Here is a 25,672-nt window from a genome sequence, read left to right as displayed (position 1 = left end):
AAAGCCGCCCCACCCACTGTCCCTACCTATTTCCGAAAAGAGGTAAAGCGTGAACTAGTTGGCTGCTTGTTAACTGTAGCACAGCCGCCCATGAGAGAATGGAAACAAATAAAAAGGAAACAACAAACGCTCTCAGTCCCAGGCGTCATGATGGCGCCGGCCACAACTTGGAGGACTTTAAAGTTACCGTGCCTCCAAAGGTAAAACGCACTGGAGAGGGAAAGCCAAGCGCTCCTCTGCTCTCTCCTCCTCGGCCCGGCACGGAGACTTTTCTAGCAAAGCAGTGCATATGCCAGGAAGGGAAGCCGTCTGTCTAGGATGCATCTCTCTTTCCCCCGCAGTCTGCATAATTGTGATATACCTCCTCCTGATAGATATTTTCATTTTCTTTCTTTTTTCCTCCATTCATTTCCCTCCCTCCCTGTGGCATCCCCCAATCCCCGGGCGGGGTTGCTAAGGAAACGGCCGCTTGGCAACGCGCGCGAGCCGGGGGCCGCCGGCCGCCGCTGCGCCCCGCGCTGCTTCTGCTTCTGCTGCTGCTGCGGCGATTGCAGCCGCCGCCGCTCGCCCAGCCTCCGCCTTCGCCGCGCCTCCTCCCTCACTCGCCGGCGCGCTCGCCTCCTCGCTAGATGGTGTGCGAGCCGCCCGAGAATCAGACACACTCCGGACTCGGCCAAAAGCAACCGAGAGGAGGTGTAGTGTGGTGCCAGGGGGTGGGAGGGGAGGGAGGGAGGGACAGCGAAGAGGAAAAGGAGGGGAGGCAAAAAAGAGAGAGAGAAACAACACCCAACAACTAGAGAGGGGAAAAGAAAGAAAGAAAAGAAACCCACCCATCCACACACACACACACACACATACACACACACAAAAAAAAAAAAAAAATAAGAAAGAAAGAAAGAAAAAAAAATCCTGTGGCGCGCCGCCTGGTTCCCGGGAAGACGCCAGCACCAGGGGGTGGGGGAGTGCGAGCTGAAAGCTTCTGGAGAGTGAGCAGCCCTAGCAGGGATGGACATGATGCTGTTGGTGCAGGGTGCTTGTTGCTCGAACCAGTGGCTGGCGGCGGTGCTCCTCAGCCTGTGCTGCCTCCTACCCTCCTGCCTCCCGGCTGGACAGAGTGTGGACTTTCCCTGGGCGGCCGTGGACAACATGATGGTCAGAAAAGGGGACACGGCGGTGCTTAGGTAGGAAGAACGGCGTGCTTTTCGTACTTGTCTCAGTCTCTCTTTCTCTCTCTCTTTCCACCTTTTTTTTTTTTTTCTTTGCCTTCATTTTTAAACCCAGTAATAACGCTGATGGTGATCGTTATCCAAAGGCCACATCCCAGGACACCCAGGTGCTAATTCTGCCCCAGCCCTGGTCCCTTTACGCCGGGGCAGGTAGTGAGCTGGACTCGTGGCGCTAAAGCACTTTGCCCGGACGCCAAGTAGCCCCGGGGTGAGTGGAGAGTGCGGGTTAGGAGGGGCAGGTGGTACTTTGAAACTCAGTTCACCAGGTCTCTGTTTTACTGTCTTTGGATACTCTTGGAGAGTCTGACAAGTTTATCAGGTTTGTTTCTGTTTGACTCTAGTCTAAACGACTTTTTCAAACTGCTTGTTCCCAGCTCCCATTTATTTTCCCTCTCAGTTGGACACTTAGGCTCAATTTCTCCCTCTTCAGCTTTCTTTCCTTTTACAGCTTTTACCGCTTTTCCCCTTTTCTCCCTTCTCTTTCTTTTTTTCATCCCCTCCCTCTTCTTACTCTTTCCCATCCATTGCCTCTTTCCTCCCCTTTTCTGTTTTCTCTCCATTCTTTCCTTCTCTTCCGATTTTATCTTCAATTTTTTCTTTTTTTATCACCTCCATTCTAATTTTGTATTCTCTTATTTAATCTCATTTCCCCTACTCTTCACCCCACCCACTCCCTGTTTTTGTTCCTCATCAATGTTCCTATTCTGTGATCTTGTCAGTCCCATTTCCTATCTCTTTCCCTATCCCTGCCACACACACATGCATCTTCCTTCTAACACACTCCAGTACCGTGTTTTGTTTTGTGTTTTTTGTTTTTTTTTTTTTTTTGCACTCTGGCAAATCTCTTTTTCTTAAACACACTCCTTCACATATTCTCTACTTCACATCCCCACACACGTTGGCTCTTCCATGGTCTAACAACCACTTTCACATTCAGATCCTCTTTTACTGTTTAAAAGGCACACACTTTACTGTTCCACATGCTGTCACTCACACATGTATACAACATCTCTCTCTCTCTCTCTCTCTGTCTCTCGCTCGCTCGCTCGCTCGCTCTCGCTCTCTCTATTCCCTCTTTCTTCTCTCTTCCCTCCCTCCTTCAGTTTTCAGTTTTACTTCTTTTTCTCACTCTCCCTTTTCCCCCTTTTCCCCTAAGCTTGAACATTGAAATGTTTTGTCATTAATGAACATCCATAGCCTGATGCTACCGCTAAGCAACACTGCAGAGTGAGCTTCTGGATACCTTTAGTCTCTTGTGAAAATATAAATGGATGATCAGCAGTACTTAGATCTAAACAAGGCTAAACGCCCTTATTCCTTCTTTTCCCATCTCCCTCCCTTCTCCCCCTGACACCCCCACCTGATGTACACCTCAGATCTCCCTGAAAGATCTTCTTTCTCTCCACTGGGTGGTAGTTGGCTTCTAAGAGTGGATTGCACAAAATAAGTATACATGGCATGGCTAAGTGAAAGAGTGGGATATGTTTCTGTTTGGATCATGTAACATATTTTAAATTTAATTATCTGGGAACTGGGTGTGGTATATAACTTACAGCTTCTGAAACATGCTTATGAGTCCAAATTTGTGTGGAATACTATTATAGTATCTAATATACACTAGTAATGTGCTTTTATACTATATCTTCTTATCTTTGCTGTAAACACAGAAAGCCACTGGTATATACAATAGTAATACATACTTTTTTTTTATATTACCTGGTAAAATACCTTTTCATTGTTGGTAAAAGCAATGAATTCTTTGTCACATAGAGGTTATAAATTAAGCCCATATTCATGTTCTTCATATTAAGTTTGTTTTAAAAGTTTGAACAATAGTGGTAAGGATGACACACTATTTTCAGAGGCTGTAAACATATATAATGGGAGTTATAATCTATATGTTTGTAGAAGCATATTGCTTATTTGTAATGAGTATTAATATTTTCAAACTAAAGAATTTGCTAGACTGTTTGCCTTTTGAGGATATATCTTGGCATTTTGCTTCTAATGGATAACCTAATAAATACTATGGCTAATTAAAATAGCTGAACCCACAGCTATTTTGCTTCTAGGAGACCTATGGCTAGTTTGCTCATTGCTTCATTACTAAAGCTTCTCTAACTAGTGGGGAAGATATCTTCCCAGTGCTATTGGTGTGGTGCAGTCCTTGTTTACTTATACGTATGCACTGTACTTCACCCCCTCCTGTTTTTTTCTGTCCTGACTTTGTAATATCTTATTTTAGGGAACTTTTGACTTTTAACATTTTTAAACAGACTAGAACCTCTGTCTTTTCTAAATAATATTTCTAACTAATTACAGTATGTTTTAAAAAAATAAAAAATAATCTTTTTTTTTTGGTCATATGCAATAGAAATCTGAGCTGCATTACTTTTTATCCAAAGTAATTTGCTTATAGTAATTCTGGAATTCTCTAGGGAGCATCCCATTTTTTTTTTTTTACCTTTTTTTACATCGTCCATGGATTTTTAACTATTTTAGCCTATATAATTACAAGAAATTCTGTTATTTTTCTTTACTCTTCTCCTGCAACTGGTATTGACTCTGTTCATAGACCAAACTTAAAGACTAATTGAGTGTAAGTCAGGTGACATATTTTTCATCAAACGTAATGTTACAGAGATATATGGTATGTTTTTGCTTTGCACATTTAGAATTGTGTTTGATGTTATTCTGTAACTCATTAGAAAACAAAACAAAATAAACAAAATGTACCCTCAACTATAGACCCCCCAATTAAAGTACAGAAATCTAATGCTCAAAATAATGTTTTACTGAATTACATTATATCACTTATTAAGTTTTATACAATGTGCTCCAGTTTTCATCTAACACATTCCTCAAGGTGTCTCCAATAAAAAGCAAAGAGTGGCATAACAGTTATCAAATAACTTTAAGAGCCAAAGGCCTGAAAGTGCAAACATGTCAGTCAGTGACTCTGTTGCTTGTGGTTACATTAATGAAATAGAACTTTATAGGTCAGATGTACATTTTTATCTCCAAAATGCCACAATATCTGTTCTAGAGAAAGAATAAAAAACAAACAAACCAAAACTTTCCTTAACTCGTGTTATAATGTAAAAGGGAAATACATTCTCTGGCCCACTACCTATATCTATAATTTGTAAACCATCTTCTCTGTTTAGCCTAAATAGAGGACTTATCATGAAATTTCATTTACTAATTTCAGCATTCTTATCACTTTAACTTTGTCTTTTAAAGTTAGTAAAACAATACATTAAATGTCAAAATGTCCATTTCTTCTAATAATGTTATGCACTGATAAATCTCTGAAGGATTCACTTGAGCTATTTGGACCTTCTTGATAAAGTATTTAATGATGCATCTACTCAATAGTGTAACATTTGGCATCTCTTACTTAAACTTTGGATTCAAATGAATGTGTGGATGTCTAGAATATATTGTAATTTGTTACAAGCACAAATTCAACATTCATTAATTTCTTAAAAAGTGACTTTGATTGCAACTGCATTTATATGTATTAGTGTTTTATACTTAACAAAACTTGTTAAACTGTTTATGGAGAAATTAACTTTTTCTCCAGTCTTCATATTGCATTTTGCAGTACGTAGAAGATTTGAGTTAACGTTTCATGGGGCCACATAGCAAAGGACAGGAGATGATAGAACCATATTGACTACACTTCAGAATCTAGAATTTCTAGATGTGGAAAATCAAGGAGAACATAACTTAGCTCTGTATAACTACATAAATTTTGGATGACTTTTTAAATATAGTTTTACAGTTGTGTTAATGTGAATAGATTATTTTATTCTTACCTTATTAACAAACACAGTTATGTTCACATGTCCAAAATGTTTAATATTCTTTGGAACAATACAAGGAACATTGTCATTTACGTCCTGCCAGTGTCTGAACATTTTTAAAAACACATGTCATTTTAAGGTAATTATTTACATATGTTTCTACTTTAACTCGCCTATATGAATTTTGCACATTTTAAGTCACCTTCCTGATATGAATTTAAAATATTCTCTTCTGTGCTTGTCATGCTTTAATCAAAGGAAAGGAGAGTCTTTTCTTAAATGTAACATATTTTACATGAGCAAAGTTGAACACAACTCTGTTAATGTAGTTGATTGAAATGGAACTTATATGAGATCCTAATATGATATTGTAAAAGGAGGAAAACTTTTCCCTAAAGCAAAAACACAGAGCACATTTCCACAGAAGGTACATCCATTGGAAGACACAAAATCTTTATAAGTGGATTTATAACTGGATATGACAAGTATTTATTACTTCACAGCCTATTTGTCCTATACATTTGCCTTTGATTAAGTTATGTTAATTTGTTTTATTTGGATGCAAGATAGTAAATGATTTATGTATGAGAATGGAGAATTACCAATAGCAATAGAAATCAATTTTGCTGTACTTTCAGAATATTATTGAAAAGTCTCATATTATCTGTTGAGTCATCCCTACACATTCCAGGTACATTTTCAAGTATATAGATATTTCAATTTTGAAACATTAAGGCATTATTTAAAAACCTATATGCTTATTAAATAGTGCATTGAACTAGTATATTTAAAATTCTGATTTTTTTTCCTTCTTTAAAAAAAGAAGGGGTGATAAATTGCCATACGGAGTCAATTGGAAAAATGTGTTTCAGAATATCGAATGAATTGCTACAATATTACCTGTTGTGATTTTAGAACTCTTGGAACACAAACATGTTAATGAAGTACTTATTTTAAATAGATTGGCTTTGTAATTAAACTGCTCATGAAATGAATTAATTCTGTATTTTCTGACTTCTGAAAAGTTTCAAGAAATGTTCACATCCTACATGTGACAGTTCTGGGCCCAATTGACCAGATCCAACCTTCAGCCTTCTACTACTCTGGGCTGTTGGTGGTAGATGGTGGAGCTAATTCCTCAGCCATATTGCTCAGTCTGCCATGTCTTCAAGGTGCAGTTGGCCAAGAATAGGTAGGTAGTTTGGGGAGAATGGAGGACATAATGAACGAGAGGCCAGAGTGTTTATTTCTTCCCCCCTTCATTGCTTTGGGCAATGTCTAGCAATGTCTCCATCTCCCACTGGAACCTCTTTGTTCCATCTTCCATCCCATAACTGGCTCTTGGGCTTCTGTTTATGCCTCATCCATTTGTTCTTTCATGCTAGGAGAGTAATGGTTTCCTGCTGTTCTAACTGCTGGGTTTGGCTTCTCAGCTTTTCCGTCCCTTTGTAATCAGCTCCCTCCATTAAATTCCCTCTGTTTTAAATATCCAGAATGCTTTAAGTTTTTTCTGGTAGAGTCCTTATTAATACAAAGTGCAAAGTAATGGTTTCAGTAATTTTAATTATATTTGATTAAATTACTACTTTACCCATGGCACCATAATGTTGCTTGCTAGCATTGGATAGCAACATTGGGGGATATTACAAACAAGAAAGATGGATAGTTGTTTGTTTGTTTTTTTTTCCATACCCAAATTATAATGAGAATAAAATAAGTGTATAAATATTTAATTAAATTTACAATTGAATAAATAATTTTAGTGAAAAAATATGTAATGTTGCTATGGGAGGGAAAAATAAAGAAGTTGATGGATATATATTAGCAAGATTCAATAATACTATTTCTTTCTTTCTTTCTTTCTTTCTTTCTTTCTTTCTTTCTTTCTTTCTTTCTTTCTTCTTTCTTTCTTTTTTTTTTTGACTGAGCAAAAGAGAACCAGGGCTAAACTCTTCTTATGGATATGTTATCAAAATGCTGAGATAATTCTTACAGTTTTGCCTATTTAAATCAATGGAATTAAAGGTCTTTCTTTTATGTAGCTTAATACCCAAGGAGTTTTCAGTTTCTTATGAAGTATATGACCAAAACGATGCCCATGTTTCAAGTACTGAAGTATTTGAGCACTGTAGAAACTAGTCTCTCAAGCCATTTGAATCTTCTAATTAGAAATCAAATCACTTTTCTACCATATCCTGTTCAAATTAGCATAAATTAAGACATTATGGACATCACATTACTTATATAGAATAGCTAAGGGGATCTTCATTAGTGGATATTTCTTTTTGTTTGTTTATTTGTTTGTTTTGTTTTAATTTACTCTTCCTCTTAACTGACTATTAGATGATGTGGTGACTTTTCCCCTAACTTCTTCAAAATACTTTCTGAAGATATTTGGTTAGGTGCCTGGCTCCAATATAAGCAAGCCCTACTTTTTGGTACATTTTTCCACACTTTCACAGGAAAGATCTTAATTGAAACCATCATTAATGAAATGACCCTCTCTCAAAGATGCTCAAGAAAGGATTTCTGAATTGGGAGGGCAGTTGCTAATTGATCTCTGTCATTCCATCTTTCTCAAAGTTTTGCTGATCCATTATAGATTATCATTGATGCTTTATAGGTATAAGAGAAAATTACGTATACTGTTCTATTTTCCCTGAGCAGCATAACATTACCTGCCTTTTGGCTTTTGTAAAGGAAATTTTAAATTGGGTAACATGCTCTTTGATTAGGTGTTTTATGTGTTTCCAATTCATCAACACAAAAAAGAACTTCCCATACTACTAGGGAGTAAAATTGAACATTTTTCTACATGGTTATAATCATTGCCGGATTGGATTTTAATTAGTTCACCATATTTAAAATGTGGTTAACTTACAAGATATTAAATGCATTTAATAATAGTACTATTTTTGATCCTTTTAAAAATGTACTCTCCGTTCTTAGCTGTATTAATTTTGATTGACAAAACACCTGGGTTTGTAAGCGCTACAACTGTTGTTCATCTATCCCTAGGGCCTGAGCAGATAACTCTGCATATATCAGGCTGACATCACTATTTTTAATTAATGACTCCACTGAAGGAGAAATGAAAGAATAAATGTATTTGTTCTTTAGTTCATTAATTGTTTCAGATTTTAATAATTGTAATATCTGTCAGACTGTTGGATCTGCATGCTTATAGTGATTAAGCACTTTTTATTGAATCTATGTATGAAGAGCCTCTGCCTTAAGTAATTCCTGCAAAAGTTCTAATTCAGGGATAAGACACATTGGAATCATTCAGTGTCTTTAAACTATAGGATCCAAACTACAGTGTGTCTTGAAGAAAAAGTATACTAAAAGTATTTTTAAAATAAAATGTATTTAATAAGAGTAAAAGGCATTATATATAATAAAGGTAAGTTGAATATTGTTTGATTAAGCTTTTATGGTGTGTGCATTGTGTGTGTGTTGTGTGAAGATTTTAGATGTGTATTTCTCACTGAGGGTTTCAGAAGAAAAAGTTTGAAATGCAATGGTATAATTATTGTAAGATTTTGAGATATAATTATAATTTTAAGAAGACCCAAGCTTTTAAATTATATAGAAAGGCTTTTGCTATTTGCAGTTATAATCAGCAGATAACAAGAACAGTTCAAAATAGCAAAACATTTTTTTTTTCTGTTTCTACCTCAATGCCTGGAGCCTCCTCTTCCTTTCTCTTAAGGTTTCAATTAAATAAAATCAATAAAAGTAAAGAGGTAGAGAGAATTGGCTATTTGCTATGGATTGAAAGCTTTCAATTGTGAAAAGTAGCTACATACCCCAAACCAGGGCAGAACTTTTGTATCCTTCCAATGTCTTCCAGAGTTAGGGCAACAGTACTTTATAAACCACAGGGTGTTGCTACAGCTGATAGAATTTTAATGTGGTCATATGGCTTTGATTTATAACGTTGGGGAGTTATCTATTAGCATAGTGGTTTCTAAGCCATATCAAGTTCTGAATCCTGAGAGAGGACCTTTGATGCTCTTAAGCATCCAGCTGGCATGGGAACTGGTCTTTTAATCACATTCTCTAGGAAAAGGGGAATATAAGAAAGCAAGACTTTGGCAGTGTTGCCAACATTAAGTGTTGCTCTTTTGAACAGAAGCCAATATATTATACTTTCTGGATAGCTGGTAATTTGTTCAATTTAAGAGAGATGTTTATAACCCTTTTCAATCCAGAGCTAAATTATTCTTTTCCGTATTTCACTAAGTCATTTGGACACAGGTTAGTGCCCATGCTCATGCTACAAAATAAGATTTCTTTAAAGCTATAGCTCCTGCCATAAAGTATTGAAAGGTTTGGCTGATCTAAAGGTCCATGGGAAAAAATGTGTCCTGTTGTCTCCAGAAACTCCTTTCCTCTCATGGAACTAAATTAAATTTAGAGATATTAAAAGGATTTAGGAGATATTGTGAACATAAGAGCTGCAATCAGAAGGCAAGAGAGTATTGCCTATATATTCTCTCCAGTAACATTACATACCATTGTATTGGGATATTAAGTGAATAAATCAAAGGGGTCATAAAGTTTTTCTAATCTTATATATATATAATATATCTTATAGGCGAACATACTTAGATATATTTTATTTGTGAGTACCCGTTTTCAAATTAATGTCTAGGTAATTGATAAGCTGAATAGAAAATGGCATTTCTACTGTTTAACATATTGCTTGACATATTATTAGTGCTCAAAACCTGAATGCTGAGTAGGAATTGAAGGAAGGGGTAGGAAGCGAAAGAAGGAGGAAGGAAGAGATGTAAGGATGTTATGCGATATGAATGATTTCTAATAAAATCACCTCACTGTGATGACAAAAATTTAAGCCCACAAATTTTACTATATCGAATAATTATAATAAAAAAATAAATTTCAGTTCAAATAATTCATTGTATAATTAGAATAATGTTAGACCTACATCATATTTTACACTCAGGTATATGTCTGCCTCCAAAGTTGCTGGTACATTTATGTTTATTATAAAAGATAGATAGTAGCTTTATACCTTGGCCTGCAATGGGATCAGGGACCAATGTTTTGTAATATAAGAGGAATTTTTGTACGTATAAATCTTTGAATAATTGCTCACTTGTCTTCTTGAGAATATGTCATTAATCAATGTTTTGGTCACATGTAATTAATATGAAATAGATATAAGGAATTACTTTTGCTTATGCACAGAGTTTATCATTTATTATAATTGTTTAGTTGCATTGAAAAACCCATCATGCTTTGAGGTAGCCAGAATAGGGGTGAGGGGGTTTGAGCTTCTATTTCTCTGCTTACTGGCTATGCAACATGAACAAATGCCTCAACCTCACTTAGTACCTCCCTATCAAAATGACATAGATGATGTGAGAAATGCTTGTAAAATGCTAACCCAGTACCTACTACATAGTAAGCACTCAATTTATATTTATATTAGCTAATGATTTTGTGCTTCTTTTATTTTCCTGATATCAATCTTAAATTTGATTATTGACATGGTATATTTTTCCACATTTATATCACTGTGCCAATTATATGTGAAATTATTATACTTGTGTTGAATATATATATATATATATATATATATATATATTCAACAAATGTTATTTTAAAAATAACATTTGATAAGTAGTTTTCTGGGGTGTCAGATGGTGAGCCCTGATTCAATAGAAGAATACAGGAAAAACTGGAATAGAGAAGTGTGTTACTCACAAGTCTGGTGGGACACACATGGCATACCTCCAAGGGCCACACAAGGAGTTCAGGGCCAGACGCAGCAGAGGAAGTTGTAGGATCTGGGACATATGCCTTTATTAAGGTCCTAGGAGGAGTGCTTCCTGATGAAAACTGAATAGGTTGATTCAAACCAGAGAGAGAGAGAGACAGAGAGAGAGAGAGAGAGAGAGGGAGGAAGAGGGAGGTGATTATCTAAGGGAAGGCACACAAGGAGAGACTGGGAGGCTAATTTCAAGGACTGCTGGGGAAGTGATATCAGGCACTTAAATTTACTATGATTCTTCAGGTGATTATCTAGGTCAGTGGTCAGAAAACTCATTAGTCAACAGAGCCAAATATCAACAGTACAACGATTGAAATTTCTTTTGAGAGCCAAATTTTTTAAACTTAAACTTCTTCTAACGCCACTTCTTCAAAATAGACTCGCCCAGGCTGTGGTATTTTGTGTAAGAGCCACACTCAAGGGGCCAAAGAGCCGCATGTTGCTCGTGAGCCACAGTTTGCCGACCATGGATCTAGGGTATGAACTGAAGGACTGATGCTAGTTCATGGTCCCTATTGGCCTTTTGGCCATACAAAATGAACGCTAAGGCAACAATAGCATGGAGTAATTCAGCTAAACTCTTGACATTTTTTATTTCAAAGAGTCTATTTAATGGACAACTTGTATTTGTTATTGTTAAACACAGTAGCAAATGAAATGACTCCAAATCGGAAAGTCAAAACACACCAAAAGAGGTTTTAATTATTAGGGTGCAGACCAAGACCACTCAAATAGCACTAAAACCATAAATTTTATGCTGAACATATTGAAGGTGTTTTAATTAACTAACCAGAGGTAAAGCATTACTGTAACTGGATGGTCATATGAGGACTGAAGAAGAAATGAGAAGAGACAGAAGAAAGTACAATGTGATGGCAGTGAAAGAGTTAGAATGTGAAGATTAATATTTGTGACAGAGTTTAGAATGGAAGAGGTGACAACTGATGATAGCATGGGAATAGTTCATATAAAAGCAATAGAATTTTTTTTAAAAAAGTATTGAATTTATTGGGGTGACATTGATTAATGAAATTTTATAGATTTCAGGTGTATAATTATATAATCTGTCATCTGTTTACTGTATTGTGTGTTCACCACCCAAAGTCAAGTCTCCTTCCATCACTGTTTATCCCTCCTTTACCCTTTCTCTCTAGTAAGCAACTATACTATTGTCTGCATCTATGAGCTATTGGTGTTTTATTTTTATTTTTTCTTAGTCACTTCACCTTTTTTCACCCAGCCCACAACCCACCTCCCTTATGATAGCTGTCAGTCTGTTCTCTATGAGTCTGTTTATATTTTGTTAGTTTATTTTGTTCCTTAGATTCCACCTATGAGTAAATCATATGGTACTTATCTTTCTCTGACTGGCTTATTTCAGTTAACATAATGCTCTTCAGGTCTAGCCATTGCTATTGCAAAGGGTAAGATTTCCTTCCTTTTTATGGCTGAGTAGTATTCCATTGTGTAAGTGTACCAGAGCTTTTTACCCACTCATCTGCTGATGGACACCTGGGATGCTTCCAAATGTTGGGTATTGTAAATAACACTGCAGTTAATATCCTGATGCATATATTCTTTCAAATTAATGTTTCAGGATTCTTCGGATATATTCCCAGAAGTAGAATGGCTTTGTCATAAGGCAGTTCCGTTTTTAATTTCATGAGGCAACTCCACACTACTCTTCACAGTGGCTGGGTCAATCTACATTCCAACCAACAGTGCAGGAGGGTTCTCTTTTCTCCACATCTTTGCCAACACTTGTTATTTTATTTATCGTTGATAGCCATTTTGACAGTTGCGAAGTGATCAATAAAAACAGACATACAGATCAATGGAATAGAATAGAGAGCCCAGAAACAAACTTATGTCTGTGTAGTCAATTAATATTTGACAAAGGAGACAAAAAATATACAATGGGGTAAAGATAGTCTATGCAATAAATGGTGCTGGGAAAATTGGACAGATATGTACAAAAACCCAAAACTAGACCACCTTCTTACGCCATATACAAGAATAAATTTAAAATAGATGAAAGAACCTAAGTGTTAGACTGGAAGCTATAAAAATCCTGGGGAAAAAAACATAGGTAGTAAAATCTCAAACATTTCTTGTAGCAGCATTTTTTTTTCTGATATATCTCCTCGGGCAAGGGAAACAAAAGAAAAGTAAACAAATGGGACTACATCAAACTAAAATGTTTTTGCACAGCAATAGAAACCATGAGCCAAATGAAAAAAACAACCCACTAAATGGGAGAACATTTTTGCCAATAATACATCTGATTAGGGGTTGATATCCAAAACTTATAAAGAACTAATAAAACTCAACATCAAAAACAAACAATCCAATTAAAAAAATAGGCTAAGGGTCTGAATAGACACTTCTCCAAAGAGGAGATACAGATGGCTAATAGACGTATGAAAAGATGCTCGAAGTCTCTAATCATCCGAGAGATGCAAATTAAAGCAATGAGATATCAACTACCATCAACACCTGGATTAAAAACAAATAACCAACTGTGAATTGTAGATGGGACAGCAAATAATTATTCAGGATTAACTATGCTTTTATGACCCTTATGACATCTCTATGTTATGCTGAAGACAATAGGGTTCAGAAGCAGACTGTATGGGCCAGAATTTTACTGTATATTGCAATTTTATCCACAGATAATAAACTCAGTAGAAGCTCAGAAAATATGAATGCTTGTTATAATTCTGCATATTTTCTAAGTGCACAGCAGAATGATTTAAGTTCATAACCATGTTACAACTCTGAACATTATGATTCATATTTAGATCTCAATGAGTACCTACTATATATGACATACCATCACAATAGTATGCAATAAGGTATTGCTTTTCTGGTTTTAAACTAGAGGCCCAGTGCATGAAATTCATGCATGAGTAGATCAGGCCCGATCTGTGGGGTGACTGGCGGGGTGATTGGAGGGCCACAGCTGGCACCCACCTTGGCCAGCCTGGGGCCTGCGGGCTGGGGGCAGCTCCTGAATTGAACGTCTGCCCCCTGGTGGTCAGTGCACGTCATAGCGACTAGTCATTCTTCAGGTCATTCTGCTGTTTGGTTGATTTGAATATTAGGCTTCTATTATATAAGATAAACACAGGCTTGTAAAGGTAAGGTAATCTGCCCTGGGTAGAACAGGTAATGGCTGAGCCAGAGTTCAAATCTAGGTCCTTTTATCCCAAACCTCGTGACTTTTCTAGGCTTCTCACTAAGAGAAGATCAAAACTAATGATAAATTTATTGCTTATCCAGTTATTAACATTTAATAAGTACCATATGAATTTTAAAATTCTACTACATTCACAGTGATAAAAATCAAGAATGCATTATATATTTAAGGAAATGTTAAATTATTTTAAATGAGATTAAGTACTTAACATATATTAGATAGTAATAAGCATTCACTAGAGTAGAAAACAGTGAATTAGTGAATTCTCCCCCCTCCCTTTTTATTGAATTCATTAGGATGACACTGAAAATTATACAGGTTTCAGGGGCACAATTTCACAACACATCATCTGTACACTGTATTATGTGTTCCTGACCCCACATCAAGTTTCCTTCCATCACCATTTATCCCCTTATACCTCCTCCAGCTTCTGGGAAGTCACCACACTGTTGTCAGTGTCCACGAGTTTTTTTTAATCTTTTTCTTTTCTTCTTTGCTCAATCTAAAACTATATATAGTTATCATATTATTGTCCCCTAGAAGTTACCACACTGTTGTCTTTTTCTTTTTATCTATATAAAACCATATATATTCTGAAAAAAATATTTCATCTAAGATGATCTCATCCCTAATGATTTTAAGTTACTGGTAATACAAGAGAAAAACAACTTCGGACATCATTTATAGTTAGGCATTATACGTTGGTTACTTTGATGAATCCTCAAAACAACCTACATTTTTTCTACTTTATAAGTGGAGAAACAATCTCATAGAAGATGAATAACTTTCTGAACTTTAATACAGGTAGTAAATGACAACCATAATTTGGTCCTAGACTTGTGTGTCTCCAAAGCCCATGCTTATTATTATTATTTAAGGTGCAATATTTCCTGAGGCTTTTTGTATACTGTAGTTACTAACAAAAAGGAAAAGCTTTAGGTTGCTTGCTGTAGTTCTCCAAGTCCTCAGTTTAGTCATTTGCCTGTGAATTCTGGTATACTTTAAAACAATGAATCAAACTGATTTAAAATTCTCATTGAAAAAGGTTAGGTAGCCTAGAGTACAAGCACCATTATTTTCCAAGAGAGATGGGAAAATAAATTTAAAAAATTCAGGAATCAAAAAGATGTTTTTATTCCAATTTTATTAAAAATATTGTTAATATGCTATAAAGTCTTTATTAGTGTATGGAATTAAACACATGGGAAGTAGATGGGTTGCCTTTTTGTGCTAGCTGTAGAAGACATATATATATATATATATATATATATATATATATATATACTATATAGTTTATAACCTAGTTGAGTAGAAACTTATTTTTATAAGTTTATAAGATTTTTAAGAATCTTCTTTAATGTGTTTTTGTATTCACCTTTTACAGATTTTACATGTGTCCCAAAGAGGAGAGTAAATTTCCTGATGTCTCATTACTTGGCTATCCAAAGCTTTCCTAACATAAAGTGCTATTTTAGTCTCATAGTATTCAAGAACATTTTCAACCTTCTCTAGTTCAATTATAACTCCTTATTTTCTGAATTTCTACAACTTTCCATTTTAAATGTTTATTCTATCAATTTTACATTACAGTATACTGTTATCTATTATGATTCTGCAAAGGAATATAACAGCCATTATCTTATATAACAGTCTTTCACTTATATTATCACAAATCCTTCACAGAACTTTGTATATTAGTATTTTTATAGAATATGTTTACTGAATTCTGGAATACTTGAATTGATTTTTCTTTATCTTTTTTTTATTGTGGAGTTTTGTTTTTTATCATAGGGAATGTGTTTTATCAGACCTTCATTCACCATTTTTCAGCATATGTTTATTGAGTCCCTGTCATATACTAGACACTTTTTTATAAGTTTGAAATACAGTGATAATAAGAGATAAGGTCCCTTCTGTTGAAATCACATTGTAGTTCAACCTGTATTTTAAACAGTATTGGGTAGTGTAAAGACCGTACGTTTCACATTTTACTTTACCATCTATTGGCTCTCTGGTCACAAGCGAGTTATTTGGTTTTTAAGAGACTCAGTTTTATTGTTGGTAAAATGGAAATACTGTTAGCTACTCCTATACTGTACTTATTGTCAATCTTGGTAATAACATATGTGAATGTGTCCTAAGTGGTATTCAGCACACAGTTGACACTCAATGTCTTTTCTCTTTACCTTCCTCATCCATTCTTTCATATAGCTGTAACTTATGGCCAGGACTATCTAGTTAAAGGGATGGTTTCATGTCATATTGTGCTTTCTACATTATATTTGTTCTCTAATAATTTCTAAGGCTCACCTGTTTTTCATTCAAGGCAGCTTTCTTTGAAAAGTACAGATAATTGGAACATGTGATGACTATCTCAGTAGTTTTTATTTCTTGGATTCATTTTTTAAAAAATATATTTTATTGATTTTTTACAGAGAGGAAGAGAGAGGGAGAGTTAGAAACATCGATGAGAGAGAGACATCGATAAGCTGCCTCTTGCACACCTCCTACTGGGGATGTACCCACAACCAAGGTACATGCCCTTGACCGGAATCGAACCTGGGACCTTTCAGTCTGCAGGCCGACGCTCTATCCACTGAGCCAAACCGGTTAGGGCACTTGGATTCATTTTTATTTCATCTGCAATGATTTGCCTTCTTTCTGTCCTCTCCTTAATACTTTTGTACATGGATTTCCCCCTAAATTTGTCAGTTTTTGACATATTCTGAATGTCCATGAAGAGCATATTTTCTTTCAGTTTTTTCTGTTGGCCTGAAAACCTTCTTGCCAACATTATGTGTTTCCTCTAAAATCCTACACTTTTCTCAGTATACTTGCATTATCATTTTTCTTGGTTGGAATGGTAATATATGTAATGAACCTTTCATGATTGCCACCTGATCCTCTGTTTGACCATCAAAGTAAACAACATTTGAAATTCTTCTGCAAAGAATTCTTCATTGAAATAGCATGTCTGTGCTTTTGCTACTTCATTTTTAAACTATCCTATGCCTTCTAACCTCAGTGGAATGAATGACACTTCTGTCTAATCTCAGTAATTGAGGAGCTGATTTTCTGACTTTTCTTGGGGCATTCTAAAAATTCTCTTCATAGCTACACTAATAAAAGAGAATTATGCAAATTGACCATACCTCCATGATGCCCACCAGCCAATCAAGAGTAAGTATGCAAATTAACCCAACAAAGATGGTGGGTTAATTTGCATATGCAGGCGCAGAGTGGCTGGGGGCGGGGCAGCTGCTTGCACATGCACTGGTGCCAAGCAGCCTGTAGGCCCATGCATAGGCCCGGAGCAGCTGGGGTCCCAGAATGGCCCCCTGGCCACTCTGGGCCTATGCACCCAGGCACAGAGCAGCTGAGAGTGGGGCGGGAACATCCCTGGGATCCAGGCACTCTGAGCCGGCACACGTGCAAGCGGCTGGGGCGGGGCAGGAACGTCCCCCACAGTGAGCAAGCAGAGGGCAGGGTCCTGCTTGTCCCTGGCCATGGCAGCAAGAGGCAAGCAGTCCCCTGCAGTGAGTGAACAGACAGCAGGACCCTGCTTGCCCCTGGCTGTGGCAGCAAGGGGCAAGCAGTCCCCCACAGGGGTCCCACAGAGAGCAGACAGCAGGACCCTGGATGCCCCTGTGGTGGCGAGCCAGAGAGCAGACAGCAGGGCCCTGCTTGCCCCCTGGCCCCAGCGGCTAAGGGCAAGCAGACCCCCACAGAGAGCAGACACCAGGGCCTGTGGTGGCGTCAAGCAGGCAGGTCCATAGAGAGCAGAGAACCATGGGGAGCAGGCCTAAACCGTCAGTAGGACATCCCCTGAGGGCTCCCAGATTGGAGAGGGTGCAGGTTGGGCTGAGGGCCCCCCCGTGCACAAATTTCATGCACTGGGCCCCTAGTCTGACATATAAAATCACTTGGTTTCTAGTAGACAATATCTAGACCAGGGGTCCTCAAACTTTTTAAACAGGGGGCCAGTTCACTGTCCCTCAGACCATTGGAGGGCCAGACTATAGTTTAAACAAACAAACTATGAACAAATTCCTATGCGCACTGCGGGCCCGGGACAAGTCGGCTGCTAAGCAGGACAGGCAGCGGCACCCGGCGGGCCGGATAAATGTCCTCGGCGGGCCGCAGGCTGTAGTTTGAGGACGCCTGATCTAGACTTTCCTATATTTTCTAGATTTAAGTACCAATTACATATTGTTTATATGGATAAATCACTAAAACGTACATTGTTGTAAATTTATTTATTTACATTAAACTCCCTCCCTTATTTCACTCTCTATCTCAAAACAAGGAATTACCAGACAAGAATGAATATCTATTAATGCTAGTTATCTAGCCAATTGCATAATTAATTTGGGAGATAGAAAGTCAGAGAGAGATAATTCTTTGCAGAAAGAAATGCTTACACAGCAGTTGTTCAAGGAATATAAAAAAATATTCAAGTAAAGACAACTTTAAATTATCAGGTGTATTTATTTTTTCTGTTTTGATTAGCTACAGTCATCAACATTTTTAATTATTTAAATGTTTAATGTTGCTTTTATAAGCATATACTATTTAAATTTGGCAATAGATTTTCCTTCTGTTTTTCATTTACAAAAACTACTTAAATGTAAAAAACACAGAACATCCCCTTTGGAAAAATAAAACTTTCAATTTGGATAGGTAATTTCCACTAGTAAAATAATAGAGCACTTTGATCACTCTTGATCAGCATTTCCTCAAATGGTGTTATAGGGAAAGCTAATCTATACAATGTTAATACCAAAGAAGCTCTTTTAGTTGACCTGTATTTAGAAAGTACTCTTTAAATTTTCTTTACAAAATTCTAACTGGTGCCTATAGCATGCAATATTTCTCTTTAATATATACATGATTTTTCTTCCTGTCAGTTGAATTCTGAGTTTAGCAGAGTCAGTTAAAATGAGTTTGATCAAAAAAGATATTTGCTTCTACAAAAACAATGTTGAATGCTTAGACAATATTTGATAAAGACAATCGTTAAAAATAATTATGTTTAACTAGATGTAGATGAAGTAACTGTAAAATATTTGTAGGAAAATAATAAAATGTAGATGCATTCTATACTCAGAATGCTTCACATATTCTTTAAATTCTCATCCCATTTTGAAGAACCAGAAACTAAAAGTCTGATAATCTTAATTGGAGTGGTATATGATACAAGAAAGACTGTGGAACTTTAGTCAGTAGTCATACTTGCTAACAACAGAAGTTGCCTCAATTTTTAAAGACTGGCATATGAATATACATGTTTAAGTGAAAACAATATATTTTGGGTATGCACATTATAAATTCCTTTTTGATGAACTGACCAATATGATGTTTATCTTGTAAGACGTTCCTAAAGAATATGCTATGGGGAAATTTTGGGAAAGCTAATGTCTTCATATGGTGTCTAATGAGCACCTTTTCTACACATTTTAAAATTTACATTTTAAAATTGCTGTTTATAGAGGAAAGAAGAAACTGCTTCTTGCTCTTTTAGGACAGTGATGTTTATTCACTGATATAACTAATATTTCTTGAGAATTTCGTATATGAGGTTATCGTTCTAGGTTCTTGGGATCCATTGGTACAAAAAATGAAAAAAAAAGATTCCCCATTCTCAAGGAGTTTATACTGTCAGGTAAATCTACTGAGGTAGGAAAACAAAACAACTAGAGAAGGAAACAGGGTTTTTAATATGGAAGAAGGTAATGGAAACAATATTCTTCTCCTAAAGTGTTCCATCTGGATGTCTCCTGAGGCTGTAGAAACTAAATACTATTTGACTTGCTTTCACTTCAGGAGAGCTTTCAGTGCTCCCTGGACTGAGGGTCCACAGCCTCATCTCCCAATCTGCTTCCACCACCTGGCCTTTCATAGACACTCTTTATTTTCACCTTTAATACTGCACTTGCTGAATAGTATTCTAACATCATTCTTGTTAGCCAGGTCTCAGCTTGAAAGGCACCTCCACAGGAACCTGCCCTGTCACTGATCTGGGGCAGACCCTCAGTCAAACATGACTGGGTTTGGGCATGACATGGCACTTTCCTATCTCTGATACGTTTTTCATGTGGTCAGTGCTTGTCATTCTCTCACTAGTATTATGTAAACGTGGGGACCTTGCATAATTTCTATCCAGCTTTATCTTCAGGGCCAAAGTGGTGCCTGAACCAACACCTGGCGTTCAGTAAGGTTTTAGTGACAGAAAAGATAGAAGTTGAGTGTTGTTTTTTTTTTAATTGTTTCTTTTTTTTTTTAATTATAGGACTTCTCTGTGTTTAACATGACAGTGTTAAATATTCATATTTCCAAATATTTAGTTTTATCAAAACTATTTTTCTTGGATTTTTTTTCTGAGAAGTAACTCTTCACATCATTGTTCTGCAGAATATAGTTTGAGAAACATACATCCATTAGAAGGTTTAAGTAATAAATTTTATTCTAAAAATTGAACAAATTGAAAATATTTTAGCACATCATGCTAAGTGCCAAAATCACAATGCTGCTCTCCAAGTTGGTTATTGATTTAAATGAGGACAAATATAAATATGTAAAATGGTGATGCAAAAGCTGTATATTCCCATAGCCATCAATTTAGGATCATATTAGTTCTCAATATTCCTTGTTTACTTTTTTTTTTAATATATTTTATTGATATTTTACAGAGAGGAAGGGAGAGGGATAGAGAGCTAGAAACATCGATGAGAGAGAAACATCGATCAGCTGCCTCCTGCACACCCCCCACTGGGGATGTGCCCGCAACCACAGTACATGCCCTTGACCGGAATCGAACCTGGGACCCTTGAGTCCGCAGGCCGACGCTCTATCCACTGAGCCAAACCGGTTTCAGCTCCTTGTTTACTTTTGACATCTCTGTAAAACATAAGTTTTCCCCCTTGGATAACAATAGTCAAATATTTTTATGACTTACTTGTGGTCCTTCTAAAATACATCTCACTGTTTGAAACAAAAGTCATAATCTTATAACTGTATGAGTTATGTTATACTTACAACTTACAATCTTTCTGAACCATTCAGAAGAGTATGTTGACATGTTCAAACATTTTATTTTTAAGCTTCTGCTTAAAATTGATCATTTTAAATCCACCATGATTGTTATTTATTTATTTATCTTTATTGTTGAGATTATAACAGATATCCCCCCAGTTTTACCTCACTGCCCCCCTCTTCCCAGATATCACCTGTGCCAGGCACCAGAATTGTTTTGGTTATATTTTGCTTCTAGAATATTTTTTATAATTCTTTCCAGAAAGGAATGCAATTACCCAATCTGCAAACTAATATCAGTTTTTAAGAATCTTTGCTCTCTTACTGTATGATGAAATACTGAATGAAGTGTGAAGTTGCATTGAATTCCAAAAGGAATTCATCTGAAATCTTATTTTCCAGTTTGAGCAACTTTTTAAATAATGTATATTTCATCCACAGGGTATTTCACTGGGGTGAGTTAGTTTGAGGAGTACTTGACAAGGTAACAGGATCTTAGTGTACAGTGTTATCTCTAGAATCACACTGCTTGGTTTTGAATCACAACTTTGCTACCATGGAAGCGTGACTGGACTAATTGCTTACTCCCTGTGCAGATGCCCTGATCTATAAACAGGCAACACTAATAGTGCATATTTTTTTTTAAAATATATTTTATTGATATTTTACAGAGAGGAAGGGAGAGGGATAGAGAGCTAGAAACATCGATGAGAGAGAAACATCAATCAGCTGCCTCCTGCACACCTCCCACTGGGGATGTGCCCGCAACCAAGGTACATGCCCTTGACCGGAATCGAACCTGGGACCCTTCAGTCCGCAGGCCGACGCTCTATCTACTGAGCCAAACCGGTTTCAGCTAATAGTGCATATTTTATAGAGAGTTGTTATGAGGATTCACTTTATAGAAAACTTGTGAATTACTTAAAACTGTGCCTGGTGCATAGTAAATGCTTAGTAAATATTAGTAAGTTATGACATGCTGCTTGCTAATATAGATAATATAATTTAATGGATGAGAATAAAGTTTCTGTTTGAAAATATTCTTCATACTAGTTGGACTTACCAATAGATAATCAAATCTTGATTTGGGGTAAAACCAAGGATGAAGGATATATTTATATAGTTTTTAAGCCCATATGTTTCAAAATCAGACCAATGTAGATTCATTTACTTCCTAGCTATTGGTTGTTCAGGCAGTTCACTTAACCTCTCAAAAACATGGTTTTGTTATCTGTAAAATGGAAATGAATCTGTACTTCTTAGAGTTGCTGTGAGGATAAAAAGAGGAAATTTACATAAGGCAGTTCATTATAGAATAGTGTAAGCAATTGATAATTTTTTTATATTATTATTATTATTTAACTTCACATTATAGTTAATTATTTCAGAAAAATATTTTAAATGAAAAGAAAAAGCAAATCCACAAAGACAAAAGTCATATATGAAAAACTGGAAGAATTGCTATGGGGAACTGAGGAATGAGAACAATAAAAGAGATTAGTGATAACAAAAGATAAACTTTGCCTGTATTGCAATCTTTCTTGACAGAACTACAAAAAAGAACCGTTTTATTTGTACCTCATTATTGTCAAAGAACATTTATTAGGCTTACTCATGTTCATGCTCTTGTACTGGCCCATTAAATAACATGATATTTACCCTTTAAAAGGATATAATGAGGTGTATTATGTCTATGTATAACTCCCCTTTCTGTAATAGGTTTGATATATGGAAAAATGGCCCCATGTTGCTGTGGAATATAATCAAATACTACACCTTTCTCCTCTTACTATAAATGAGATAAAACTCTCCCTCTACTGCAAACTTTAGCTTGATTAAACTAGTTATAAAATAATTTACTTAGTTTTGTCATGGTTCAGATCACATGATATAAAGGCAGAAAATAAAAATAATTCAAAAATGCATAACAATAAAGGGCTTGGATGTCAGCAGAAAAAACGTCATTATATTTTATATTGACATACACTTTTTAAAGAACTTCCATAATTTAATCTTTCTTGTGATCCTCAGAAAGAGTCAACATAGGGAGAATTTTAAGAGATAAAATAACCAAGGTCATTTGGTTATTTATTTATTTATTTATTTATTTTTTAAATATATTTTTTTTGATTTTTTTACAGAGAGGAAGAGAGAGGGATAGAAAGTTAGAAACATCGATGAGAGAGAGACATCAATCAGCTGCCTCCTGCACGCCCCCCCAACTGGGGATGTGCCCGCAACCCAGGTACATGCCCTTGACCGGAATTGAACCTGGGACCCTTCAGTCCACAGGCCGACGCTCTATCCACTGAGCCAAACCAGTTAGGGCCATTTGGTTATTTATTTAGTAAACAACTATTGAGTAAACATCTTAAAATGAGATATCCTGGTACCTAATCTGTTTTTATCATGGAACTAAAAAGGTGATAGGTGAACTTTAATGCACAAAAATACAATATGATTTAACATATTAGATTATTTTCCAATTATAGGCTAATTTCTCAGTATTCATTATCTTTTCTGTAAACTTTGAGGCAGAGTTTGCAAATGACTAAGAACCTTCTTTCTATGCATTTGTACCATGTTTGTTACAAACTTGTATTACATATAATAATTTAGTCACAATACCTAATGGGCTTCAGGGTAATAGCTAAATTTACTTCAGAAATGCCTATAGTTATTTATGTACAATGTATCTCTTTTTTCTTTTGGAGAGTTTTGTCTCATCTGTAATTAATGAATTCAGAGGCCCTGGGTGTGGGAGGATCAGCAGATGTTGACATGCACACAAATAGACATCCTGTTCTTCTAAAAGCCCAGCCAGAGTTGCTCAATGTTGGCACCATTGATGTTTTGGTCTGGTGAATTCTTTGTTGTGCGTGCAGTCCTTTTTGGTGAGGAAGTTTGCCAGTATCCTTGTCCTCTAGCCACTTGATACTAGTGGCACCCAACCCTCTGAGTTATGATTCCCAAAAGATCTCCATGTATGTATTGTCAAATGTCCTCTGGTAGGCAAAATCACCCCTGGTTGAGAGCCATTGAATTATAGCCCAGTGGTCCTTGATTCATTGGCCTTGGGTTAAGAAAACCCACATAAATGGAGATTTGGGAAGGATTTGGAATATTGGAGAATATCTGTGACTTACTGCCGTTCTTAATTTAGTATTCTTTAAGCCTTTTCCATCACCTTTACCGTAAAACAATTACAAAAATAACCTTTTTCTAAATTAGAGAATTTTAAATACGGTTTTTCTGCTAAAAGGGTTCAGTGATTTACCTGGGGGAAATTATTCTTAACTATACAACATTTTGATTTTCATTCTTTATGGGCCTAAGATATCTAGTCTTCACATGCTTTGATTCCAAGTGAAGAATGATTAGGCAACCATTGTAGCCTGAGATTAACGTCTCTGGACTGGGGACATGAAGGCGGGAATAAGAGATGTGCACCAGTGAGTAGGAAGGAGATACTGGAGGTTGAGTTGCCTTTCCCTTTTTACCCTTTGATTTATTCGCAATAGAAAAACGTCTACTCCAAAAAAAGTATGGGAATATAAATCTCAAAATATATGGAGGATGGACATATGGGATATAAACCAATATGACATTATATGTATAATTTATATTAATATTTTAATGAAAACAGTGATGATAATCAAGTGTTATAATTTGCCAAGAACTGTGTAAATCAACTTACATATGTATTTATTTTTTTTTCACTCACTGTTTACCCAACCTTGTAAGTTAAGAAATATTATTATGAGCTATTCTTTTCCATTTGCTTAAAGAAAATACAAAATACATTAAACTACAGATCTTTGTGTTTAAATCTGGGTTTGGTTTACTCTAGAATGTATTTAGTTAACTACTTCAATACATGGATTTTATATGCATTTCATTTTCATTATATTTATTTTTAATATAAATTCAAGTTTGATAGTTAAGCTGTATTATTCATCTAATCAAAAATTTGATTAAAACCAGTAAATAAAAACTAAAAATTTTGATTATGCACAGAATCTATATTCTAGTTTACACATAGAGTTTACCTCATTTTTTTCTTCTTCTGTGAACTGCAATAATGAAATAGATGTTAGGAAATAAATACGTTTGATATGTATAAAATAATGAGGTTGCCTGGTCAGAGTAATTATCATGTGTAATTCAATTTTAATTTTAAATGTGAATTTTCTACCTCCTCATCAGTGTAAACTAGATAAACAAGATAAACCCACCAACAAATAAAAAACACATTCTTGTTCTATTTTATTGAGAGTAGGGTAAATGAAAGGGTCTGGCCAGCTGGTGCAGTTAAAATGTGTAGTAAATGGCAGTGAAAATAGAATTGTTTGGAATCTCCAGCTGGATGGTCATTGTGTCAACATTTTTGTGATATTTCTTGGTGATATCAAGTTAGTCTGAAGAGCACTTAGCAGATAATAATTATCCCTGGTGAATACTCTTCAGTTGAAAAGGTGAAAATCTATTCAGTGTGTGCACTGTATGCCCAATCATTAACCTAAACTACAAACTTCTAAGACTTAATGTTTTGGTGATAGTATAGCTTTAAACAAAACAGATGCTGTGAATTATTTTATAAAAT

At 35.9% G+C, this 25,672-nt stretch overlaps 1 protein-coding gene across 1 annotated transcript in view; it reads left to right on the top strand.

Annotated features, from left to right (window-relative positions):
- The first annotated feature begins 524 nt into the window (after window positions 1-524).
- The window catches only part of NEGR1 (neuronal growth regulator 1), a 917,357-nt gene continuing 892,209 nt past the window's right edge, over window positions 525-25,672 (top strand). Inside the window, exon 1 of the mRNA XM_080656273.1 lies at window positions 525-1,181. Coding sequence (XP_080512399.1) covers window positions 1,006-1,181 — 176 coding nt within the window. The 5' untranslated portion in view covers window positions 525-1,005. The remainder of the gene's footprint in view (window positions 1,182-25,672) is intronic.

This window comes from Plecotus auritus (assembly GCF_963455305.1).
Source record: "Plecotus auritus genome assembly, chromosome: 2".
Lineage (NCBI taxonomy): Eukaryota > Metazoa > Chordata > Mammalia > Chiroptera > Vespertilionidae > Plecotus > Plecotus auritus.
Note: the sequence above shows the minus strand (reverse complement) of the source record. Positions and strands in the feature narration are given on the sequence as shown.